The 25,354-nt window shown below is 43.3% G+C and overlaps 1 protein-coding gene across 2 annotated transcripts; it reads left to right on the forward strand.

Moving 5' to 3' along the window:
* Positions 1-1,680: 1,680 nt before the first annotated feature.
* LOC139374524 (BTB/POZ domain-containing protein 10-like) lies at positions 1,681-25,322 on the forward strand. 2 transcript variants are annotated; one of them, XM_071115526.1, is made up of 9 exons: positions 1,681-1,789; positions 8,930-9,010; positions 20,471-20,682; positions 21,167-21,482; positions 21,568-21,670; positions 22,864-22,984; positions 23,382-23,579; positions 23,966-24,076; positions 24,529-25,322. In XM_071115526.1, exons 3-9 carry the CDS (start codon positions 20,523-20,525, stop codon positions 24,831-24,833), a joined length of 1,314 nt encoding a protein of 437 aa, XP_070971627.1. In that variant the 5' UTR covers positions 1,681-1,789; positions 8,930-9,010; positions 20,471-20,522; the 3' UTR covers positions 24,834-25,322. The 2 variants fall into 2 exon arrangements, with proteins under 2 accessions (XP_070971627.1, XP_070971623.1); XM_071115522.1 differs by lacking the exons at positions 1,681-1,789; positions 8,930-9,010 and adding an exon at positions 17,964-18,229.
* The last annotated feature ends 32 nt before the right edge of the window (positions 25,323-25,354 follow it).

A 25,354-nucleotide genomic window follows, 5' to 3' on the forward strand; every position in this document is an offset into this window, starting at 1 on the left:
TGTACAGCACTTTGATATATCAGCTGATGTAAGAAGGGCTATATAAATACTTTTTTTTTTTTGTCACGGTCTCCTCTGAACAGTTGATGTTGAGATGTTTGTAACTTGAACTCTGTGATGCATTTATTTGGGCTGCAATCTGAGGCTGGTAACTCTAACTTATCCTCTGCAGCAGAGGTAACTCTGTGTCTTCCTTTCCTGTGGCGGTCCTCATGAGAGACAGTTTCTGTGACTGCACTTGAAGAAACTTTCAAAGTCCTTGAAATTTTCCAGATTGACTGACCTTCATGTCTTAAAGTAATGATAGACTGTTGTTTCTCTTTGCTTATTTGAGCTGTTCTTGCAATTTAATATGGACTTGAGTCTTTTACCAAATAGGGCTTTCTTCTGTATACCACCCCTACCTTGTCACAACTCAAACATATTAAGAAGGATAGAAATTCCACAAGTGAACTTTTAACAAGGCACACCTGTTAATTGAAATGTATTCCAGGTGAGACTACCTCATGAAGCTGATTGAGAGAATGCCAAGTATGCAAAGCTGTCATCAAGGCAAATGGTGGCTACTTTAAAGAATCTCAAATATATTTAGTTTATCTCATGATTCAAAATGTGATATTTCATAGTTTTGATGTCTTCACTATTATTCGACAATGTAGAAAATAGTACAAATAAAGAAAAACCCTTGAATGAGTAGGTGTCCAAACTTTGGACTGGTACTGTAGGTTGGCCAACACATATAACACATGGCATATAGGATATACCTTTAGTCTCTTGGGACATTCATTGGGACCTCTCTCTTCATATGAAACTGACTTTCACAGCTTTTCAGATTTGAGGGCAGAACACATCACAAAGAAACAGGCTTCATTATACTCAAATTAGACAGCACAGAATATTATGTTGCTATTATCTCTGTCCTAAAAGTTGTACTCTCTAGGGACTGGAAATTGATAATTTTGTCCCTTATGTCTTCCCACAAAATTATCTGCCCTATCCAGAATAGTAGTCTACACTCTCCCTTTACTGACAGCTGAAGCAGCAATTTCATCCTCTTCTATGGCTGTTATCTACAAATGCATGGAGACTGTTTTTAATTTACAATGATTACATCAAGATAGCTTGCTAATGGCATTTAATTAACTTAGCTAAACAGTGTGTAAAGTTGGCTAGCTAGCAGCTCAGTTGACTTCACCGAAAAAGTGGCCTACTGTAGCTGGCTAAATCTATATTTTGCAACATGATAAAAATGTATTTCCTTGAATAGGTTGAACCCCTGCTTCTGTTTTTTAGTTCCTTACAAAAACAAAATGGCTAATCTTCACCATCTTTTGTGGTAGCAAAGCGCAGCAAGCATTAATTGTGGACGAATGGAGACAAGAAATAAAGTATTGTAATGAAACAGCAGGGAGCAGGTCTCGAACCCTCGACCTTCGAGCCTGAGGTACGGCGCGCTATCGACTGTGCCGCAAAAGCATGCTCGCAAGGCAAAGTCGATTTCCGCGCATATAAACCCAGGGTTGTTACAGTATGTTTGTCACCAGAGCGGTTGAGAACGTGTTGTAATGTTTGACTTTAACAGCGTAATCCAATTTCAATAAATATAAATCGCAGATTGTCCGCAACACTTGAAAACAAACTACCCGGACCGGAAACAGTGACGCACTTAACACACCAGCGTGTGGGGGAGGGTTCTTGAAATGTAACATCCAATTAAAATCTACCCGTTTTTCCAATACAACATTCTCCAGAACTGTAAGGGAATTATGACAACGATGTGATTTTGGAGGTATGGTAACGCAGGATTACATCATTTCTGTTGTATAGGAATTCTAACTCGCTAACGTTAAGTAGAGAATAAGTTACCTTTGCCAATGGAAGGCTCTGGTTGTTGTAATAATATATAGCATGTAATTTACGTTTCTTCAACTAATGTAGCGTTTCCCCAACTCTTTCCTCGGGACCCCAAAGAGTGCATGTGTTGGTTTTACAAATGTTCAAAGCTTGATGATTAGTTTATTTATTTGAATCAAATGTGTAGTACTATAGCAAAAAAAAAAAAAAAAACGTGTGGTCCCGAGGACCGGGTTTTGGGTAAACTCTGAACTAATGTGAAGCGAACAATAAACATGTAGGCCTATGTTTTCCATTAACATAGAAACTTGTCATAAGTGCTGATGGTGGCTGATTCCTCATTGATCCCTCCTCTACCTACCTACCTGTGATGGCTGAATGTCCGCATTTTAGAGGACAACTCAAGCACACTGAGTTGTCGGGTATGAGTGTCTTCACAGACACTCAAGGTGATAAAACTAGGATTTATTACTGAAGAGTACTGTATTGTTACTTACAGAAATAATTGTATAACAAGGACAGCACAGTAGGACTTGTGAAAATGCTTGATTGTTCAGCATTCAAGACAGCTGTCCAATACCATTTTTATATATGAATAAGATTGTTTAGTTTCAGGAATTATCTTGCATTCTGAAGTGACCATTATTTAAGTTGACAATGTTTTTTCACTTACATTCAAACATATGACAGGCAATTCCAAGGTAATGGAATTATGCTGAGACTCAGATTTTTCACTTTAAAATGTAGCCTATACCAAACAAAAAACATTGATTTCAAAGTTTAACAAACCATAGAACTCTATGCACAATAACTACTTTTAATAATTTCCACTGACAATTATACAATACACATTTACAGGAAAAACTGTGCAGATGCAGTCTGGTAACAGAATTACTGTAAAATCTCCCTTAGTTTTATTCTAATTATGTTACCAAACTGCATCTACACAGTTTGAAGAAAATGTTTGTTTTTATTTACTGTGTAAATTGTTCAAAGTAGACATTGTGCGTAGAGTTGCATGGTTTGTTAAACTTTGAAATCAAAGGTTTTAGTTTGGGATACAATTAAAAGTGAAAATTGGAGTCTCTGCATAATTCCGTTACCGTGGAATTTCCCTGACCTAGAAATGTAACAATGTGTTTGTTTCTTTGTTGAAGATTGACAACAAACGGTTGAATAATTTGTGCTGGTTCAATTCCATGTTTTTGCCCGAGTTTAGGCCTAAAGGTTGATGATTGGTTGAGAGAGATCCATGACTCACATACCGTGTGCCAATAGCTTAGGGCCTCATTTTCAAAAGGTGTTTGGACTTTCTCCTGCATTGTGTGTTCTTGTAAAACCAGGCATAAAGAAAGGATGGGTGTGCGCACAGGTTTGACATTTGCAGCAGATATATTTTCTGCACCGGAGAACAGTATTTTCAATACAATGGCAATTACAGTTGTAGAACAATATTGTGGAGTAGGGTATGAGTGGTTTATTTGACAAAATCATACAAGAAGCGTACCTGTAGACTTTCAGTCATTACGCTAACGCTTATTAGTATTGGCTCGTGAAATAACTGCTAACTTCTTTCATACTGTATTAGGAGACATAAAAATGATTTCCACAAGTTTTTCTCACTCTGGGTAAGTTGCCAGAATCTCGCAGTATCCCTTTTAAGTGGAAGGTGTGATAACTGAGGTGTGTGTGGGGCACTTGGCAGAGACCAGAAGGCGAGACCCAGACACAGAAGGCAGATGATTAGAGTACAAGATGTTTATTAACAATCCGAAAGGGGTAGGCAAGAGAATGATTGTGGACAGGCAAAAGGTCAAAACCAGTTCAGAGTTCCAGAGGTACAGAATAGCAGGCAGGCAGAATGGTCAGGCAGGTGGGAATGGAGTCCAGAAAAACAGGCACAGGTCAAAACCGTGTGGACTAGTAACAGAGAATAGAAAACAGGCGCACCGGAAAAACTCGCTGGTTGACTTGAACATACAAGACGAACTGGCACAGAGAGACAGGAAACACAGGGATGAAAACACTAGGGAAAATAAGAGACACCCGGAGGGGGTGGAGACAATCACAAGGACAGGTAGAACAGATCAGGGCATGACAGAATTAGCCTATCATTTAATCTGTTGACTTGCTCTTTCAACTACTGTGTTATGTGTGTGTGCTTGATGAATAGTGTTGCACATCTCACAGAAAGCAATGCATGTTCATGAAATTTTGTCATGTTATCCAAAAGAAGACAGCACCATTTTGATTTTGAACTTTCATTTGGTCATTAATACACTGATATCTTCATATTTGAACACTATGCTAAATACAACTTGCTGGTCAAGTACAGTGCCTTGCGAAAGTATTCGGCCCCCTTGAACTTTGCGACCTTTTGCCACATTTCAGGCTTCAAACATAAAGATATAAAACTGTATTTTTTTGTGAAGAATCAACAACAAGTGGGACACAATCATGAAGTGGAACGACATTTATTGGATATTTCCAACTTTTTTAACAAATCAAAAATTGAAAAATTGGGCGTGCAAAATTATTCAGCCCCTTTACTTTCAGTGCAGCAAACTCTCCCCAGAAGTTCAGTGAGGATCTCTGAATGATCCAATGTTGACCTAAATGACTAATGATGATAAATACAATCCACCTGTGTGTAATCAAGTCTCCGTATAAATGCACCTGCACTGTGATAGTCTCAGAGGTCCGTTAAAAGCGCAGAGAGCATCATGAAGAACAAGGAACACACCAGGCAGGTCCGAGATACTGTTGTGAAGAAGTTTAAAGCCGGATTTGGATACAAAAAGATTTCCCAAGCTTTAAACATCCCAAGGAGCACTGTGCAAGCGATAATATTGAAATGGAAGGAGTATCAGACCACTGCAAATCTACCAAGACCTGGCCGTCCCTCTAAACTTTCAGGTCATACAAGGAGAAGACTGATCAGAGATGCAGCCAAGAGGCCCATGATCACTCTGGATGAACTGCAGAGATCTAGGTGGGATACTCTGTCCATAGGACAACAATCAGTCGTATATTGCACAAATCTGGCCTTTATGGAAGAGTGGCAAGAAGAAAGCCATTTCTTAAAGATATCCATAAAAAGTGTTGTTTAAAGTTTGCCACAAGCCACCTGGGAGACACACCAAACATGTGGAAGAAGGTGCTCTGGTCAGATGAAACCAAAATTGAACTTTTTGGCAACAATGCAAAACGTTATGTTTGGCGTAAAAGCAACACAGCTCACACCCTGAACACACCATCCCCACTGTCAAACATGGTGGTGGCAGCATCATGGTTTGGGCCTGCTTTTCTTTAGCAGGGACAGGGAAGATGGTTAAAATTGATGGGAAGATGGATGGAGCCAAATACAGGACCATTCTGGAAGAAAACCTGATGGAGTCTGCAAAAGACCTGAGACTGGGACGGAGATTTGTCTTCCAACAAGACAATGATCCAAAACATAAAGCAAAATCTACAATGGAATGGTTCAAAAATAAACATATCCAGGTGTTAGAATGGCCAAGTCAAAGTCCAGACCTGAATCCAATCGAGAATCTGTGGAAAGAACTGAAAACTGCTGTTCACAAATGCTCTCCATCCAACCTCACTGAGCTCGAGCTGTTTTGCAAGGAGGAATGGGAAAAAATGTCAGTCTCTCGATGTGCAAAACTGATAGAGACATACCCCAAGCGACTTTCAGCTGTAATCGCAGCAAAAGGTGGCGCTACAAAGTATTAACTTAAGGGGGCTGAATAATTTTGCACGCCCAATTTTTCAGTTTTTGATTTGTTAAAAAAAATTGAAATATCCAATAAATGTCGTTCCACTTCATGATTGTGTCCCACTTGTTGTTGATTCTTCACAAAAAAATACAGTTTTATATCTTTATGTTTGAAGCCTGAAATGTGGCAAAAGGTCGCAAAGTTCAAGGGGGCCGAATACTTTCGCAAGGCACTGTATTTGCAGTTATTGGATTGTCCTTTGGATATCCGGAGACCTCTTATTTAGCCTTTTGCCCTACAAAAAAACAAACATTTGTTATACTTTTTTTGGGGTTCATGGTTATTGTCCATAATTGTTGATTTTATAGGATTTATTGTGCCAGCCCTAGAGGATGACAACAACAACCTACAAATGTGTCTACGGCAGGCGTCGGCAACCGGCACCTGTGGGCCAAAACCGTTCCCGGAATCAGTTTTTGAGCCCCCAATTTTTTTGTGAAGAAATATGATTTTAGTTTTTGATTAAAAAAAATACACAAATCACCCGGAATTTAGCAAAAAATGGGTTACAAAGTGGTATTGAAATAGATTTAAATTACATTTTTAGTCATTGATCTACACAATAAAATTAAATATAATTTTTTTATACATTGAATTAGTAAGATATAGTCAGTCGTTGCTTAAGTATTCTCCGCCTTTGTTTAGGCAAGCCTAAATTATATTGAACAAAAATATAAACGCAACATGCAATAATTTCAAATATTTTACTGAATTAGAGTTCATAGAAGGAAATCAGTCAATTGATCACAGGCCCTAATCTATGGATTTCACATGACTGGGCAGGGGCGTAGTCATGGCTGGGTCTGTGAAGGCATAGGCCTACCCACTGGGAAGCCAGGCCCAGCCAGTCAGAATTAGGTTTTCCCCACAAAAGGGCTTTATTACAGAATTAAATACTACTCAATAATCTTTTTGTGCGTATTTCTGGGATCTTTTATTTCAGCTCATGAAAAAATGGGACTGACTCTTTTAAAGGTTGCGTTTCTATTTTTGTTCTGTATAGTTCAGAAGTAAGATTTGGCTTAGCTAAACATTTTTGTTACAGTGCATTCGGAAAGTATTCAGACCCCTTCACTTTTTCCACATTTTTATTATTCTAAAATTGATTATATTGTAAATTGATTAGATTGATTATATTAAATGTTTTCCTCAAATCTACACACACACCCCATACAAACAAAAACAGGTTTTTAGAAATGTTTGCTAGCCTGAATGCCAAGCGTCACATCTGGAGGAAACCAGCATCTTGCCGTGGGGATGTTTTTCAGCCGCAGGGACTGGGAGACTAGTCTGGATTGAGGAAGAAATGAATGGCAAAAAGTACAGATAGATCCTTGATGAAAACCTGCTCCAGAGCGCTCAGGATCTCCAACTGGGGCAAAGGTTCACACAGGAGTGACTTCGGGACAAGTCTCAATGTCCTTGAGTGGCCCAGCCAGAGCCTGGACTTGAACCCGATCGAACATCTCTGGAGAGACTTGAAAATAGCTGTGCAGGGCCTCCCGGGTGGCACAGTGGTTAAGGGTGCTGTACTGCAGCGCCAGCTGCGCCACCAGAGACTCTGGGTTCGCGCCCAGGCTCTGTCGCAACCGGCTGTGACCGGGAGGTCCGTGGGGCGACGCACAATTGGCCCAGCGTCGTTCGGGTTAGGGGGGGCTTGGCCGGTAGGGATATCCTTGTCTCATTGCACACCAGCGACTCCTGTGGCTGGCCGAGCGCAGTGCACAGTTGCCAGGTGCACGGTGTTTCCTCCGACACATTGGTGCGGCTGGCTTCCGGGTTGGATCCGCGCTGTGTTAAGAAGCAGTCTGGCTTGGTTGGGTTGTGTATCGGAGGATGCATGACTTTCAACCTTCGTCTCTCCCGGGTCCGTACGGGAGTTGTAGCGATGAGACAAGATAGTAGCTACTAAAAAATTGGATACCATGAAAAGGGGGTAAAAATAAAAAATAGCTGTGCAGCGACGCTCCCCCATCCAACATGACAGAGCTTGAGAGGATCTGCAGAGAAGAATGGGAGACACTCCCCAAATACAGGTGTGCCAAGCTTGCAGCACATACCTGAGGACACTCAAGGCTGTAATTGCTGCCAAAGGTGCTTCAACAAAGTACTGGGTAAAGGGTCTGAATATTTATGTAAATATGATTTTCTTTTTTTTTTTGCGTTGTCATTATGGAGTATTTTGTGTAGTTTGAGGGGGGGAAACAGTAAGGCTGTAATGTAACAAAATGTGGAAAAAGTCAAGACGTCTGAATGCTTTCCGAATGCACTATATATGACCTCAGTTTGTGTGAAATATAAGGGGTTGACATGATTTTTTTTAATGACTACCCCTTCCTCTGTGCCCATACATAAATCTGTAAGTATTACATTTCAAGCACAAATTCAACTACAAAGACCAGGGAACAGTGATTGGTAGATGGGTAACAATAACAATCAGACATCGAATATATCTTTCAGCATGGTCCATTTATTAATTATGCTGTGGATGATGTATTAAACCACCCAGAAATATCAAAGATGCAGTCATCCTTCTGAACTGAGCTGCAGGAGCGGAAGGAAACTGCTTAGGGATGTCACCATGAGGCCGTTGGTGATGTTATTTTTATTTATTTTTTAACAGCTACAGTGGCTGTGAGTTCAGTGGCTGTGATGGGTGAAAACTGAGTTGGCTCAACACTGTAGTGACTCCAAAATAATTATCGAAATGACAATGAAAAGAAGAATGCAAATATACAGAATAAACATGAATATGTATGTTACAAAGCACTAAAGTAATATTGCCCCAAAAAACATGGCAAAGGGATACACTTTTTTGCCTACATGCAAAGCCTTGTAAATTGAGATGGCGCCGGAGGAGATGCTGTTGTACTACGGGCTCCTAGCAATTGTGCTATTTTGTGTGTGTGTGTGTGTGTTTTCGCATTATTTGTAACTTATTTTGTACATAATGTTTCTACCACTGTCTCTTATGACCGAAAATAGATTCTGGATATCAGGACAGCGATTACTCACCTCGTACTGGACAAAGATTTTTTCTTTTTTTTGAGTCGGATGTGAAGGATTTACTTCAGACACACGACAAGGCCCAAATCCATGTCATTTGCATGAAGAAGAGACAGAGATTAGGGATGTAGGTTGGGGTTCCTTGTAAGGATCTGACGACAAGTGGGTACTCCACCTCTACCATCAGTCCAATTAGCCAACGTGCAAATCATTGGTTAATAAAATGGATGAGCTCCAATCGAGACTATCCTACCAACGGGACATTAACTGTAATATCTTATTTTTCACAGAGTCGTGGCTGAACGACGACATGGATAACATACAGCTGGCTGGGTTTTCGGTGCATCGGCAAGATAGAACAGCTGTCTCCGGTAAGACAAGGGGTGGTGCTCTGTGTATTTGTAAATATCTGCTGGTGCACAAAATCTAATATTAAGGAAGTCTCTAGGTTTTGCTCGCCTGAGGTAGAGTATATATATATATATATATATATATATATATATAAGCTGTAGACCACACTATTTACCAAGAGAGTTTTCATCTATATTTTTCGTAGCTGTCTATTTACCACCACAAACCGATGCTGGCACTAAGACCGCACTCATTGATCTGTATAAGGCCATAAGCAAACAAGAAAATGCTCATCCAGAGAAACTTAAATCTGTTTTCCTAATTTCTACCAGCATGTTACATGTGCAACCAGAGGGGAAAAAACTCTAGACCACCTTTACTCCACACACAGAGATGTGTACAAAGCTCTCTCTCGCCCCCCATTTGGCAAATATGACCATAATTCCATCCTCCTGATTCCTGCAAAAACTAAAGCAGGAAGTACCAGTGACTTGCTCAATACGGAAATGGTCAGGTGACGTAGATGCGAAGCTACAGGACTGTTTTGCTAGCACAGACGGGAATATGTTCCAGGATTCTTCCGATGGCATTGAGGAGTACACAATATCAGTCACTGGCTTCATCAATAAGTGCATCGATGATGTTGTCCCCACAGTGACCGTGCGTACATACCCCAACCAGAAGCCATGGATTACAGGCAACATCCGCACTGAGCTAAAGGGTAGAGCTGCCGATTTCAAGGAGCCTGACTTTAATCCGGACGCTTACAAGAAATCCCGCTATGCCCTCCAACGAATCATCAAACAGGCAAGGCGTCAATACAGGACTAAGATTGAATCGTACGACACCGGCTCTGACGCTCGTCGGATGTAGCAGGGCTTGCAAACTATTACGGACTACAAAGGGAAGCATAGCCGCGAGCTGACCAGTGACACGAGCCTACCGGATGAGCTAAATGACTTCTATGCTCACTTCGAGGCAAGCAACACTGAAACATGCATGAGAGCATCAGCTGTTCCGGACGACTGTGTGATCACGCTCTCCGTAGCCAATGTGAGTAAGATCTTTAAACAGGTCAACATTCACAAGGCTGCAGGGCCAACAGATTACCAGGACGTGTACTCCGACAATGCACTGAACAACTGGCAAGTGTCTTCACTGACATTTTCAACCTGTCCCTGGCCAATTTTATAATACCAACATGTTTCAAGCAGACCACCATAGTCCCTGTGCCCAAGAACATCAAGGTAACCTGCCTAAATGACTACTGACCTGTAGCACTCATGTCTGTAACCGTGAGCTGCTTTGAAAGGCAGGTCATGGCTCACATCAACACCATTATCCCAGAAACCCTAGACCCACGCCAATTTGCATACCACCCCAACAGATAAACAGATGATGCAATCTCTATTGCACTCAACACTGCCCTTTCCCACCTGGACAAAAGAAACACCTACGTGAGAATGCTGTTCATTGACTACTCATCACTAAGCTAAGTACCCTGGGACTGAATCCAGGACTTCCTGATGGGCCGCCCCCAGGTGGTAAGGATAGGTAACAACACATCTGCCATGCTGACCCTCAACATGGGGGCCTTACGGTTGTGGGCGGAGCAGTTGCCGTACCAGGCGGTGATGCAGCCCGACAGGATGCTCTCGATTGTGCATCTGTAGAAGTTTGTGAGTGCTTTTGGTGACAAGCCAAATTTCTTCAGCCTCCTGAGGTTGAAGATGCGCTGCTGCACCTTCTTGTGGATAGGGGGGTGCTCCCTCTGCTGTTTCCTGAAGTCCACAATCTTCTCCTTTGTTTTGTTGATGTTGAGTATGAGGTTATTTTCCTGACACCACACTCTGAGGGCCCTCACCTCCTCCCTGTGGGCCTTCTCGTCGTTGTTGGTAATCAAGCCTACCACTGTAGTGTCGTCCACAAACTTGATGATTGAGTTGGAGGCAGTCATGGCCACGCAGTCGTGGGTGAACAGGGAGTACAGGAGAGGGCTCAGAACGCACCCTTGTGGGGCGCCGGTGTTGAGGATCAGCGGGGTGGAGATTTTGTTACCTACCCTCACCACCTGGGGGCGGCCTGTCAGGATGTCCAGTACCCAGTTGCACAGGGCGGGGTCGAGACCCAGGGTCCCAAGCTTAATGACGAGTTTGGAGGGTACTATGGTGTTAAATGAGCTGTAGTTGTAGTCGATGAACAGCATTCTCACATACAGTGGGGCAAAAAAGTATTTAGTCAGCCACCAAATGTGCAAGTTCTCCCACTTAAAAAGATGAGAGAGGCCTGTAATTTTCATCATAGGTACACTTCAACTATGACAGACAAAATGAGAAAAAGAAATCCAGAAAATCACATTGTAGGATTTTTAATGAATTTATTTGCAAATTATGGTGGAAAATAAGTATTTGGTCACCTACAAACAAGCAAGATTTCTGGCTCTCACAGACCTTCTTTAATAGGCTCCTCTGTCCTCCACTCGTTACCTGTATTAATGGCACCTGTTTGAACTTGTTATCAGTATAACAGACACCTGTCCACAACCTCAAACAGTCACACTCCAAACTCCACTATGGCCAAGACTAAAGAGCTGTCAAAGGACACAAGAAACAAAATTGTAGACCTGCACCAGGCTGGGAAGACTGAATCTGCAATAGGTAAGCAGCTTGGTTTGAAGAAATCAACTGTGGGAGCAATTATTAGGAAATGGAAGACATACAAGACCACTGATAATCTCCCTCGATCTGGGGCTCCACGCAAGATCTCACCCCGTGGGGTCAAAATGATCACAAGAACGGTGAGCAAAAATCCCAGAATCACACGGGGGGACCTAGTGAATGACCTGCAGAGAGCTGGGACCAAAGTAACAAAGCCTACCATCAGTAACACACTACGCCGCCAGGGACTCAAATCCTGCAGTGCCAGACGTGTCCCCCTGCTTAAGCCAGTACATGTCCAGGCCCGTCTGAAGTTTGCTAGAGAGCATTTGGATGATCCAGAAGAAGATTGGGAGAATGTCATATGGTCAGATGAAACCAAAATTGAACTTTTTGGTAAAAACTCAACTCGTTGTGTTTGGAGGACAAAGAATGCTGAGTTGCATCCAAAGAACACCATACCTACTGTGAAGCATGGGGGTGGAAACATCATGCTTTGGGGCTGTTTTTCTGCAAAGGGACCAGGATGACTGATCCGTGTAAAGGAAAGAATGAATGGGGCCATGTATCGTGAGATTTTGAGTGAAAACCTCCTTCCATCAGCAAGGGCATTGAAGATGAAACGTGGCTGGGTCTTTCAGCATGACAATGATCCCAAACACACCGCCCGGGCAATGAAGGAGTGGCTTCGTAAGAGGCATTTCAAGATCCTCAAAAGGTTATACAGCTGCACCATCGAGAGCATCCTGACAGGTTGCATCACCTCCTGGTATGGCAACTGCTCAGCTTCTGACCGCAAGGCACAACAGAGGGTAGTGCATATGGCCCAGTACATCACTGAGGCCAAGCTTCCTGCCATCCAGGACCTCTATACCAGGCAGTGTCAGAGGAAGGCCCTAAAAATTGCCACCATAGCCATAGACTGTTCTCTCTGCTACTGCAATGCAAGCGGCACCGGAGCGCCAGGTGTAGGTCCAAAAGACTTCTTAATAACAGCTTCTACCCCAGGCCATATGTCTCCTGAACAGCTAATCAAATTGCTTCCCAGACTTTTTGCATTGTCCCCCCACACCCATGGTTTCTGCCAAAGATGATTCTAACATATATATTGACTCTAATCAAGGTATATTTAAGAAATACGGCCCGAGGAGGTGTGGAATATGGCCAATATACCACGGATAAGGGCTGTTCTTAGGATACTGTTCTTAGGATCAAATTTTATTGGTCACATACACATGGTTAGCAGATGTTATTGTGAGAGTAGCGAAATGCTTATGCTTCTAGATCTGACAGTGCAGCAATATCTAACAGGTAATATCCAACAATTCCACAACAAAACCTAATACACACAAGCTAGTAAAGGAATGGGACGAGAATATATATAGTGAGCACCATAATTCATTGGACAGTGACCAGGTTGTTGTTGGGGTGTGACAACATGAGGAAGACATTAGTGTGGATGCAAATGAAGATGGCCGTCATAAGGCTCAGAAATGAAAATCAATCAATCAGGAACATTGCAAAACCCTGGGCATGCCCAAGGCAACAGTTTGGTTCATCATTAACAAGAAAAAAACAACCAGTGAACTCAATTATGTCAAAAGACCCGGTAGAGTGAAGAAGACCACTGTAGTGGATGACCGGAGAATACTCTCTTTAGTGAAGAAAAACCCCCTGACAACAGCCCAACAGATCAAAAACACTCTCCTGGATGCAGGTGTAGATGTGTCAAAGTCTACCATACATAGAAGACTACACCAGCAGGACTACAGAGGGTACACTACAAGATGCAAATCACTGATAAGCCTGAAGAACAGAAAGGCGAGATTGCAGTTTGCTGAAAAGCACCTAAAAGAGCCCCAAGAGTTCTGGAAAAAAGTATTGTGGACAGATGAGACAAAGAGTGAAGGAAAGAGGAACGTGTGGGGAATGGGTATGCTTTGGGTATGCTTTTGCCTTTGTCGATGTTGGTAATCAAGCCTACCACTGTAGTGTCGTCTGCAAACTTGATGATTGAGTTGGAGGCGTGCATGGCCACACAGTCGTGAGTGAACAGGGAGTACAGGAGAGGTTCTGAGAACGCACCCTTGTGGGGCCCCAGTGTTGAGGATCAGCGGAGTGGAAGTATTGTTTCCTACCTTCAACACCTGGGGGTGGCTCATCAGGAAGTCCAGGATCCAGTTGCACAGGGCGGGGTCGAGACCCAGGGCCTCAAGCTTTATGATGAGCTTGGAGGGTACTATGGTGTTGAATGCTGAGCTGTAGTCAATGAACAGCATTCTTACATAGGTATTCCTCTTGTCCAGATGGGATAGGGCTGTGTGCAGTGTGATGGCGATTGCATCGTCTGTAGACCTATTGGGGCGGTAAGCAAATTGGAGTGGGTCTAGGGTAACAGGTAGGGTGGAGGTGATATGATCCTTGACTAGTCTCTCAAAGCACTTCATGCTTTCAGAAGTGAGTGCTGCGGGGCGATAGTCATTTAGTTCAGTTACTTTAGCTTTCTTCGGAACAGGAATAATGGTGGCCATCTTGAAGCATGTGGGGACAGCAGACTGGGATGGGGATTGATTGAATATGTCCGTAAACACACCAGCCAGCTGGTCTGCGCATGCTCTGAGGACGTGGCTAGGGATGCTGTCTGTCTTGCGAGAGTTAACACGTTTTAAATGTTTTACTCATGTCGACCACGGAGAAGGAGAGCCCACAGTCTTTGGTAGCAGGCTGTGTCGGTGGCACTGTATTGTCCTCAAAGCGTGCAAAGAAGTTGTTTAATTTGTCTAGGAGCAAGACGTCGATGTCCGACACGGCTGGTTTTCTTTTTGTATGCCGTGATTGTCTGTAGACCCGGCCACATACGTCTCCTGTTTGAGCTGTTGAATTGCGACTCCACTTTGTCTCTATACTGACGCTTTGCTTGTTTGATTGCCTTACAGAGGAAATAAGTACACTGTCTGTATTCTGTCATGTTTCCAATCGCCTTGCCATGATTAAATGCGGTGGTACGTGCTTTCAGTTTTGCGCGAATGCTGCCATCAATCCATGGTTTCTGGTTTGGGAAGGTTTTAATAGTCACAGTGGGTACAACATATCCTATGCACTTCCTTATAAACTCGCTAACCGAGACAGCATTGACATCAATGTTATTGTCTGAGGCTACCCGGAACATACAGTGGGGAGAACAAGTATTTGATACACTGACGATTTTGCAGGTTTTCCTACTTACAAAGCATGTAGAGGTCTGTAATTTTTTATCATAGGCACACTTCAACTGTGAGAGACGGAATCTAAAACAAAAATCCAGAAAATCACATTGTATGATCTTTAAGTAATTAATTTGCATTTTATTGCATGACATAAGTATTTGATACATCAGAAAAGCAGAACTTAATATTTGGTACAGAAACCTTTGTTTGCAATTACAGAGATCATACGTTTCCTGTAGTTCTTGACCAGGTTTGCACACACTGCAGCAGGGATTTTGGCCCACTCCTCCATACAGACCTTCTCCAGATCATTCAGGTTTCGGGGCTGTCGCTGGGCAATACGGACTTTCAGCTCCCTCCAAAGATGTTCTATTGGGTTCAGGTCTGGAGACTGGCTAGGCCACTCCAGGACCTTGAGATGCTTCTTACGGAGCCACTCCTTAGTTGCCCTGGCTGTGTGTTTCGGGTCGTTGTCATACTGGAAGACCCAGCCACGACCCATCTTGAATGCTCTTACTGAGGGAAGGAGGTTGTTGGCCAAGATCTCGCGATACATGGGCCCCGTCCATCCTCCCCTCAATACGGTGCAGTCGTCCTGTCCCCTTTGCAGAAAAGCATCCCCAAAGAATGATGTTTCCACCTCCATGCTTCACGGTTGGGATGGTGTTCTTGGGGTTGTACTCATCCTTCTTCCTCCAAACACGGCGAGTGGAGTTTAGACCAAAATAATATATTTTTGTATCATCAGACCACATGACCTTCTCCCATTCCTCCTCTGGTCATTGGCAAACTTCAGACGGGCCTGGACATGCGCTGGCTTGAGCAGGGGGACCTTGCGTGCGCTGCAGGATTTTAATCCATGACGGCGTAGTGTGTTACTAATGGTTTTCTTTGAGACTGTGGTCCCAGCTCTCTTCACGTCATTGACCAGGTCCTGCCGTGTAGTTCTGGGTTGATCCCTCACCTTCCTCATGATCATTGATGCCCCACAATTTGAGATCTTGCATGGAGCCCCAGACCGAGGGTGATTGACCGTCATCTTGAACTTCTTCCATTTTCTAATAATTGCGCCAACAGTTGTTGCCTTCTCACCAAGCTGCTTGCCTATAGTCCTGTAGCCCATCCCAGCCTTGTGCAGGTCGACAATTTTATCCCTGATGTCCTTACACAGCTCTCTGGTCTTGGCCATTGTGGAGAGGTTGGAGTCTGTTTGATTGAGTGTGTGGACAGGTGTCTTTTATACAGTGTATCAAATACTTGTTCGGCCCACTGTATCTCAGTCCAAGTGATCGAAACAATCTTGAAGCGTGGAATCCGATTGGTCAGACCAGCGTTGGATAGACCTAAGCACGGGCGCTTCCTGTTTCAGTTTCTGCCTTTTGGAGGGGAGCAACAGGATGGATTCATGGTCAGATTTGCCAAAAAGAGGGTGGGGAGGGCCTTGTATGCATCACGGAAGTTAGAGTAGCAGTTGTCGAGTGTGTTACTCGCTCGTGTACTGCAATCGATATGCTGATAGAATTTAGGTAGCCTTGTTCTCAGATTAGCTTTGTTAAAATCCCCAGCTGCAATAAATGCAGCCTCAGGATGTATGGTTTCCAGTTTGCATAAATTCCAGTAAAGTTCCTTGATGGCCGTCTTGGTATCCGCTTGCGGGGGGATATTCACAGCTGTGGCGATAACCGAGGAGAGTTCTCTTGGGAAAGAATACGGTCGCATTTGATTGTGAGGAATTCTAGGTCAGGTGAACAAAAGGACTTGAGTTCACAAAGGATCTGCTTTGGGGAAGTCATATTTCTGGTCGTAGTGCTGGTAAGTTGACGTCTCTTTGATATCCAATAGTTCTTCCCTGCTGTTTGTAATAACATTTTAAGGTTTTCTGGGATAACAATGTAAGAAATATTACATAAAAAAAAAAAAATCCTGCACAGTTTTCTAAGGACTTGAAGCGAAGCTGCCATCTCTATCGGTGCCATCAGTATTGGTCAAACCCCTGAGGTGCCTTATTGCTATTATAAACTGGTTACCAACGTAATTAGAGCCGTAAAAATAAATGTTTCGTCATACCCGTGGTATACGGTCTGATATACCATGGCTGTCAGCCAATCAGCATTCAGGGCTTGACCCACCAAGTTTATAATAGTGTTTATTTCATACACTTGGGCTCCCGAGTGGTGCAGCGGTCTAAGGCACTGCATCTCAGTGCAAGAGTCGTCATTACAGTCCCTGGTTTGATTCCTGACTGTATCACATCCGGCCGTGATTGGGAGTCCCATAGGGCGGTACACAATTGGCCCAGCGTCGTCTGGGTTTGGCCCCCCGACCAGCCAATCTGACAAAAATTGGCCTGCTGCTGAATTTCGTTGTCTACCCCTGGTGTACGGCTATGGCTCATGTGGAAGAGATGCACAAAAGTCCACCAGTTAAGCCCAATGACGACAACCATATTGATATGTTTCTTCTTCCACCTAAACACTCACTGAAAATCTAGTTTACACTTGCATTGCAAATTGCAATCATTGTAAACATGTACAGATTTAATCAATAATTTGACATCTGCAATCATTAACAGGCTTTTTGATAATGGAATAAGAAGCTGCTAAGTATATTTCGATACATTATTTTAATTCAGACAATGAAAAGTAGCCTATAGATTAAATACAAATATCAAAATAGTGTTATGAAGTGTTTATTAAGCAAGATAATGACATGATTAACAGTCTACAATATACACCATGTGTCAAAGTGTTGGGTATCATTTGATACATCTATGGTTGTAGTGCTACCTCTCTGGATGGACTACTCAAAAAATCCCCACACACCTCTGTTAATCATAGCACTTATCTGGTCCAGAGGTCAAATTGTGCTCTGTCATGTCCTTCATCCTCAAGCCAGCTATTTTATTTAATCAGCCAAGCCATGCTGCTTGATGCTGCTATGGAGAATCGTGTCAACAAGGGCAGTATCAGGACCACTGAGGTATGATCAGGAGAGTAGACGGGGAGGTCGGGCTACGCCTACGTCAGGAGGTTTGCTCTGTGTGTGTCTGACTCGATTTCGTGGAGAAAAAAAGCGCACAGCCATTCATATCTACGGGTCTCCCTGTCTGAATTGAAATACTGGCCCTCCTGTCTCTATTTTTTTTTGTCATTGGTGCGATCGAGTCTTTTTGAAAGAGAATTTTCAGCCTGTGCTCTCACAGCTAGAAAGTTGAATCAGAGTCTACGAAATAATGCTGAAGTTCGAAAGTAATGCCCAACTATGCTAAACCGGCTGGCAAGCCTGCTTTGTTCGGAGGAGCCCATGTCCTTTGTGCTTTCATCCCTCAGCTCATCCCGTGCTGCTTTGTCTTTCATTTGCCGTGCGATACAGACGGGTAGGTATGCTCATCATCCTATTCATTCTGTTTCTTATGGCATGTGTTGATTTCCTATATTTTGTAAATATTAATTCGATGTGTTTTTTTTATGCGGCTTTTCCACGCATTCTAATAAACAGCAATGTGGAAAGGGGAAAATAAAGCAAGACTGCGTGTGTCTTTAAAAGGGAAGTGTCTAATTTCTTGGTTTGCCGATCAGAACGCATAGGGTTTATTTATATACATTTTTGTAAAGGGTTAAACCCTCGACACTAGTGCGCATTCTTCTCTGTTTAACATCAAAGTAGCAGTGTCAGCACTCAGCGCTCTAAATTATTGATGGGACCTTTTTCTTTAAGTAACGGGACTCAATGCTGCAGACGCCTATAACACAAGTGCATCTGTGGATTTTTTTTCTTCTTATCACAGTCATATAATATTCAACCATGCAATTTGCATCCCAAGTTATTTCGTGGAAAAAAATGCTATTTTCAAGATTCTATGTGAGGTAATCGCGGGAGCTATTAATATGTGGATGGATATAGCTTTGCATTGCTGCATGAAAGATGAGATGAACGCTATCGCTCTCACTGATCCATTGTTTGCAGGTCGTGCTAGACTTGCCTGCTTCTTGCACTGGAAGAAGATTTGTTTTATACATTAAACAATCTGGTCAAAAATCCTTCCTGTTGGACATTCTACCCTATATTAAAAATTCAAATTATGCCAAACTATTGTAGATAATAGGTCGAGTAGATAGCCTAAAGGGGTTGATGCTGCTGTGTTTGCTGACCTGAATTGCTGCTGAGTGCAATAGGGGCACCATTCCATAACCAGCCTATGCTGTTCCTACATTCACCGGCATCTCCAATGCTGTCCAATGCTTTTAATCACATTCCCCAACCTAATGATTTAAAAAAATATATTATTCAGATTTCTCAAAAAGATAGTCCACACACCATCTGGGGATAGTCTACTCATTGTTTTTTTGGTTCAGTTTTTGTTTACATGGCAGTATTCTATACTGGTGCAGTAATGAGGACAAGCTGCTCAAAGAGCAGGGGACTCGCATACTGTAGAGCAGGCCTGCCTGGCTCTGACCTGCATACTGCATGATGAGAGCTAGCATCCTGGACCACTGTTTAGCATCCATTCAGCCGCTGCCAAAATATAGACAGCAATTATTTGGACACAAAATTGAATAACATGACATTCTGCCTTATTTTGCCGCATGAAGTAAGTTGGTTGTTCTCCACGTGTAGTGAAATGACTGATTTCTGCTGCTCTGGGTCAGCCAGTCAGTCCCCCAGGTCTGTGATTTTTCTCATTCTCTGGGACTCCATCAGTGGAGGAGGACTCAGATGTCAGACCCTGTTACGGTTGACTGGACACAGTTTTCTATGGGGAACTAGAAGGTGGACGGACGTCATCCATTGGAGGGACTATAAAGCAGTTTCTTTAAAGCTCTCCTGTCTTTGAGAGTTCCTCAATGTGCTGCTCTCTCTAGTCCATTCTCTCCAGGGGCATTCACTTCAGCCTCATCATATTTCATAATCACGTCCCTGGGGCAGGAGCCGCTCTTTATTAGGGAGACCTGCTGTATGGCACGCTGGCCAGACTAGACAAACCAGATGGTGTGAGAGCGGTTTCAGAGGTAAAGAGGCTGCTGCAGATAACAGAACAATGCTTCCTGCTTCTGTCTCTGCTTGTCTCAATGGGATGACCAGTTTCTAAATTTCCCTGTAGAAAGGCTCTTCTGCAACAGACAGTAGAGTTTTACGTTTAAATGCTTCAATGGGAAATGAATATTATTTTTGATTTTTAAAATATTTTTTTAAACTAGGCAAGTCAGTTAAGAACAAATTATTATTGGTAATTCAGGCATTGTGTGTAGTCTGCTCCATCAGGGTAATATTTCAGATTTTACAAAGGCCACTCCAAGAGGAGTAATAGTCCAATGTATGTGTTGTCCCCACAGTTAAGTGGGGAGTTCAATGGGATTGTTTCACATGGATTCATTCCCTAATGTGTTTCTCAGAGTATAGGGTTCTAGCTGCAGGCAGCAAGCAGTAGTGTTGTAGTGGCAATCTTTCTACAGCGGTCAGCACTCCCAAAAAAAATCTGCGACAGGATTCACATGAGTTTATTGCAGGCTTTTATCCACTTTTCTCTGCAGAGAAGCATGCAAAATGTTCACTTTTCCCTCAGTGCTCATGTGTGTATCTCTGACTGTGTGTGTGTGATCTTCTCCTCTCTCAGTGCCCAGCCCCGCCTCCCAGCAGTCCCACAACTGGAGGCCGACCTAGTCAACATGAACCTGCATGGCGCCAGCGGAGGCCTCGACCGCTGCAGGGACAGTGACCACCGGCGCTCCAGCGACCGCTCCCGAGACTCCTCCCATGAGAGGGGCGAGGGTCAGCTGACCCCTTGCATCAGAAACATCACCTCGCCCACCCGACAGCACAACAGTGGTGAGTAGCTTCCCAGTGTTTCATCTCCATCACTGGAGCAACACCCTGGCTGTACCCGTTGCTCATTCTGTAATCCATTACTGCTATGCGACAGAACCACACAGTGTAGTGATGAGACACTGACATAACAAGGCCGTCTCAGATGCCTCAGGTCCAGCTGTTAGATTGAGGCCCTTTCTAACTACACAAAATCACTGTCTGAAGTGGTTTCATCACGTAGAAATCTCCTTAAAGCCTCACCCAGAGGCGGAGCCACGGTAGTCATACGACTGCTACTCAGTCTGGACCCACTCTGGGAATTAAGCCAATGGCCGAACTGAATGATGTTTAAATTGCTACAGTAACAGTTGAATATTCAAGCCTTGAAAGGCTCTTGTGAAAGCTTTCAATGCCTTTTTTCATCCTTATGACAACCAGCAACAGTGTGATGAGACCGCAGTGTTAGCGCCTTACCTACGGTACTCTGTCTGTTTGTCTCTTCCAGATCGTGAGCGGGGCGAGGGTGGTTCTTCCTCCAGGTCATCAAGCCCTCGGCCGCCCAGGGCCATGATGTCGGTGGGGCCCAGTTGCATCACAGTGAGTAACAGCAGAAGCAGCCTGTTCAGCAAAGAGGCCCCCTGTAAGGGCCTGGGCCACGGACACGTCCACAGCCCCTGTGACCTCATCTACGTCTATGAGAACACCAAGGAGGGGGCGCGGACTTTGCGAACGGCCGAGAGGGTCACTCTGATCGTGGACAACACCCGCTTCGTGGTGGACCCGGCTATCTTCACTGCTCAGCCCAACACCATGCTGGGAAGGTACAGCAAAATATTTTATCAAAGGGATATTACAGAAAATTAAAGGGATAGTTAATTTCAAACCAAATGTTTTCCTCTCTCGTAGAATGTTTGGTTCCGGGAGGGAATACAATTTTACCAGGCCCAATGACAAAGGGGAATTTGAGGTGGCAGATGGAATCAGCTCAACTGTTTTCAGAGCCATCCTGGTAAGACTCATTCTGGTTTGATAATGTCATACAGTTTCACCTAATGTCGCCAGAGATGGGTTGGTATTGATGAAGTGAGGGATTATTCTGCTGTGTCATTCATGACTGGAATGGAACATACGTTCTCTCACAGATCCTTCTATCCATCCCCTATATATTTTATTGAGAAGAAGAATAGGCATTCAGTGTTCTGACCTATCTAAAACAAGCACCTTTATTATTCAATTACCAGAAATTGGGAAGTGGCCAAATGTATAGGGGTCAATACATATTTTATTTGCATATGGTTGCAGCATCATTTCCATATTATTCAAGGGCTTATAGTGCATTTGTATGCAATTACTTTCTAGTAATACCTTGACAAATAAGATTGTTCACAAACAATCTCTGAGGTTGTCCGTCTGATATATTGTGTATTTTTGCGGAAGTGTGGAAATGTAGGGCAAATAATCAATGTTACATAAGGCACATTGACCGGGATCAGAGATACTAATGCTGTACAGCATGCTAGTGCTTTCATTTTTGTGTTTGTTCGCCCTGCTGTTCCACTTAACTATCCAGAGACACAGGGGAGGAGAACAACCAGGTAATGGCATCTGTTTGTGTATGTATCATAGGGTTTCTGGATGTTATTTCAGGCTCAAGAGCAGCTTTCTGTGTGACTCACAGGCTGTACGTTGTTCTTGCATGTCAACGTAGCAATTTCGCATCTCTATGCCTATTTGTATGGGGGAGAGATTCTAATGTGGATAGTTGGGACTCAAGAACATGCTAAATGCACTTCTTTGTTTGATTTCAAGGCTTATCTTGGATTGTCAGTATTAACAGTCTCGTTGTACAGATCTGTGCTCGGCATGTGAAGAGCTCTACCGCCAAAGTCGACCCGACTAAAACAGCAGGGAGAGAGGGAAAATATGTCTGGCAGCGTTAGCATTCAAGGCACAAAGAAAGCTAACAGCCGTTTCAGGCACTATCTTGTGAATAGCTCCTGCAGCCTCCATCCATTTTCTTTTCAGTGTTATACTTGAACGATCTCCGTGTTTCTCTGGCTGTAAACGGGTCTGTGGGGGTGGTAGGAAGACAGTGACGTCACTGCCATTTGCTGTTGTCTGAAGGCTCTGTTCTGTGTGTGCGCAGAGCAGCCTCCGTGATGGCTGCCTGTTGGTTTTTCCTGTGTGACTTTTAAATGGCAGGATTACTACAAATCTGGGATAATCCGCTGTCCTGATGGTATCTCCATTCCCGAGCTGAGAGAAGCATGTGACTACCTCTGCATCTCCTTCGACTACAGCACCATCAAGTGTAGAGACCTCAGTGAGTGTATATAGCTATGTGCCATCAGGCCCTCTCTTTCTCATTATAATGACATGATAATAGACATGTAATATTTCATTCCATATCATTGTTCTGTATTAGATGCTAGGTTTATTTAGCCTGCTGTGTGTTTGGGGTTGTGGAGGTGTTGACATGTTGTGGGTGAGTAGGTGTCACAGCTCTGAAACTAAGTCAGTATTAGCTTACAGGTTTGATCCATGTCAGATGATTGCAGAGTTTCCACAATGTGGGCTATTGATTGACATTGTTTTAAATGTGGATGTGTCTAGTTTTCCTCACGTGTGTGTGTGCGCACGCGCGCATGCTTGAGTGTAGTTCTCACCCTGAAATATAAATAAAGTTTGGTTGTCTCAATCCACCTGCTCCTATTTTCCAGGTGCACTCATGCACGAGCTGTCCAACGATGGGGCGAGGCGTCAGTTTGACTTTTACTTAGAGGAGATGGTGCTGCCTCTGATGGTGGCCAGCGCCCAGAATGGAGAGAGGGAGTGTCACGTAGTGGTCCTGACAGACGACGACGTGGTGGACTGGGACGAGGAGTACCCTCCGCAGATGGGAGAGGAGTATTCTCAGAGTGAGTCAGGTCATTCACCTCACTGGCTCTGCTGATATAGTAGTTTACAAGCAAGCCATTTCATCAAGTCACCTATGAGTGGTTTGTATCGCTGTGAAAATAATTGCCCAAGATTATAATTGATTGGGATGACATGTTAAAGGCCCAGTGCATTAGTTCTGGGTAACAAGTTACTTACTGTAATAGTTTTGCATTAAAGTGGTAAAAAAAATTAACACGTTTTACATCAGCTGTTGTACAGGTATGACACAAAACACAGGAAATAGACTTTGAGTGCACTGGTTCACCTGCTTTATCTGTATTGCTGAATGTCTGTGTTATTTTACTTAGAATATGTATGACATTTAATTATATAAACAATAATACTTTTTCATTTTTCTTTACAGTTATATACAGCACAAAACTGTACAGATTCTTCAAGTACATAGAGAATCGTGACGTTGCCAAATCAGTATTAAAAGAAAGAGGACTTAAGAAAATCAGACTAGGAATTGAAGGTATGGTGGATCATCACTAAACTGCCTTGTTCCTTGTTGCACATAATGTCAATCAAGAAGTTTTACTTTCATGTCTATACAATTTCTGATAACACTTAAGAGTAACACTAGTTACTCTTAAGCCTGCTTTGCAATCATGTAATTACCAGAATCACTCATCCATTATTAGTATGTAATACTAACAGGCCCTATTACTGTTACAGCATGTGACAATGTTGTTACTAGTAGAGTAATAAATGTGATATTGCAGGTATAAGAGCAACTCAATATAGCCTAAATTGTTACCCCAACCGGATAAAAAGTATTGAAGACCACACTTTTTGTATAAATATACTTCAAATACAATTGTTTTATTAACCAATACATTTTTTTTTTATAGATGAGAAGTATTTGAACAGAAAACATAAATGTCACTAACTCCCAAACCAAAATGTCTGTTTTTATCCTCCCAGGTTACCCCACCTACAAGGAGAAGGTGAAGAAGCGTCCCGGCAGCCGGCCAGAGGTAATCTACAACTACGTCCAGAGGCCCTTCATCCGCATGTCCTGGGAGAAGGAGGAGGGCAAGAGTCGCCATGTTGACTTCCAGTGTGTGAAGAGCAAGTCCATCACCAACCTGGCAGCCGCCGCTGCAGACATTCCACAGGACCAGCTGGTCAACATGCACCCTGGTCCTCAGGTGGACGAACTGGACATCCAGCCTCAGCCAAGCTACCACTACGAGCCAGACCCAGACGCCCCCTCACCGGCTGTCTGAGACTGGGCCCCCGTCCCCCTCCACTCCCCCCTCTTCTCCCTCCACAGAGCACTGTAGTGACAAGCAAGTTGGGCAGCAGAAACCACATTGCCTTTACAAGCCTCAAAAGATAACTGGTATATACTGTCAATAGCCAAGGAAGGAGAAGCAAAGCACACAGTAAACGATTGCCTCATTGCACTGTCTGCACTGTTTTTTTAAACTAACCAAAGGAGATTTATTTTTATCAAGAATATTTGACGTATTCTTTTCATTTTGAAGGGGGGAAAAACGCAGATTGTATCACAATAAACTTGTCTGTGGGTCCCCGTGTGTGTGTGTGGTGCTGCTGTGTAGTTACAGTACTGTAGTTCGTAAAGAGTTTGGTTTTCTCCACTTCCCCTGCGGTATGGCGGTGCGGATTTAGAATCTTACCATAGGTAGTCCACCACCAGATAAGCCTCGCTGTGATGCTTTGGTCTCAGAATAAATACATTTGTATTGATCTCACTTTCATCATTCATGACGCCATCAGTTTGAGA

This window comes from Oncorhynchus clarkii, chromosome 2 (genome assembly GCF_045791955.1).
Source record: "Oncorhynchus clarkii lewisi isolate Uvic-CL-2024 chromosome 2, UVic_Ocla_1.0, whole genome shotgun sequence".
Classification (NCBI taxonomy): domain Eukaryota; kingdom Metazoa; phylum Chordata; class Actinopteri; order Salmoniformes; family Salmonidae; genus Oncorhynchus; species Oncorhynchus clarkii.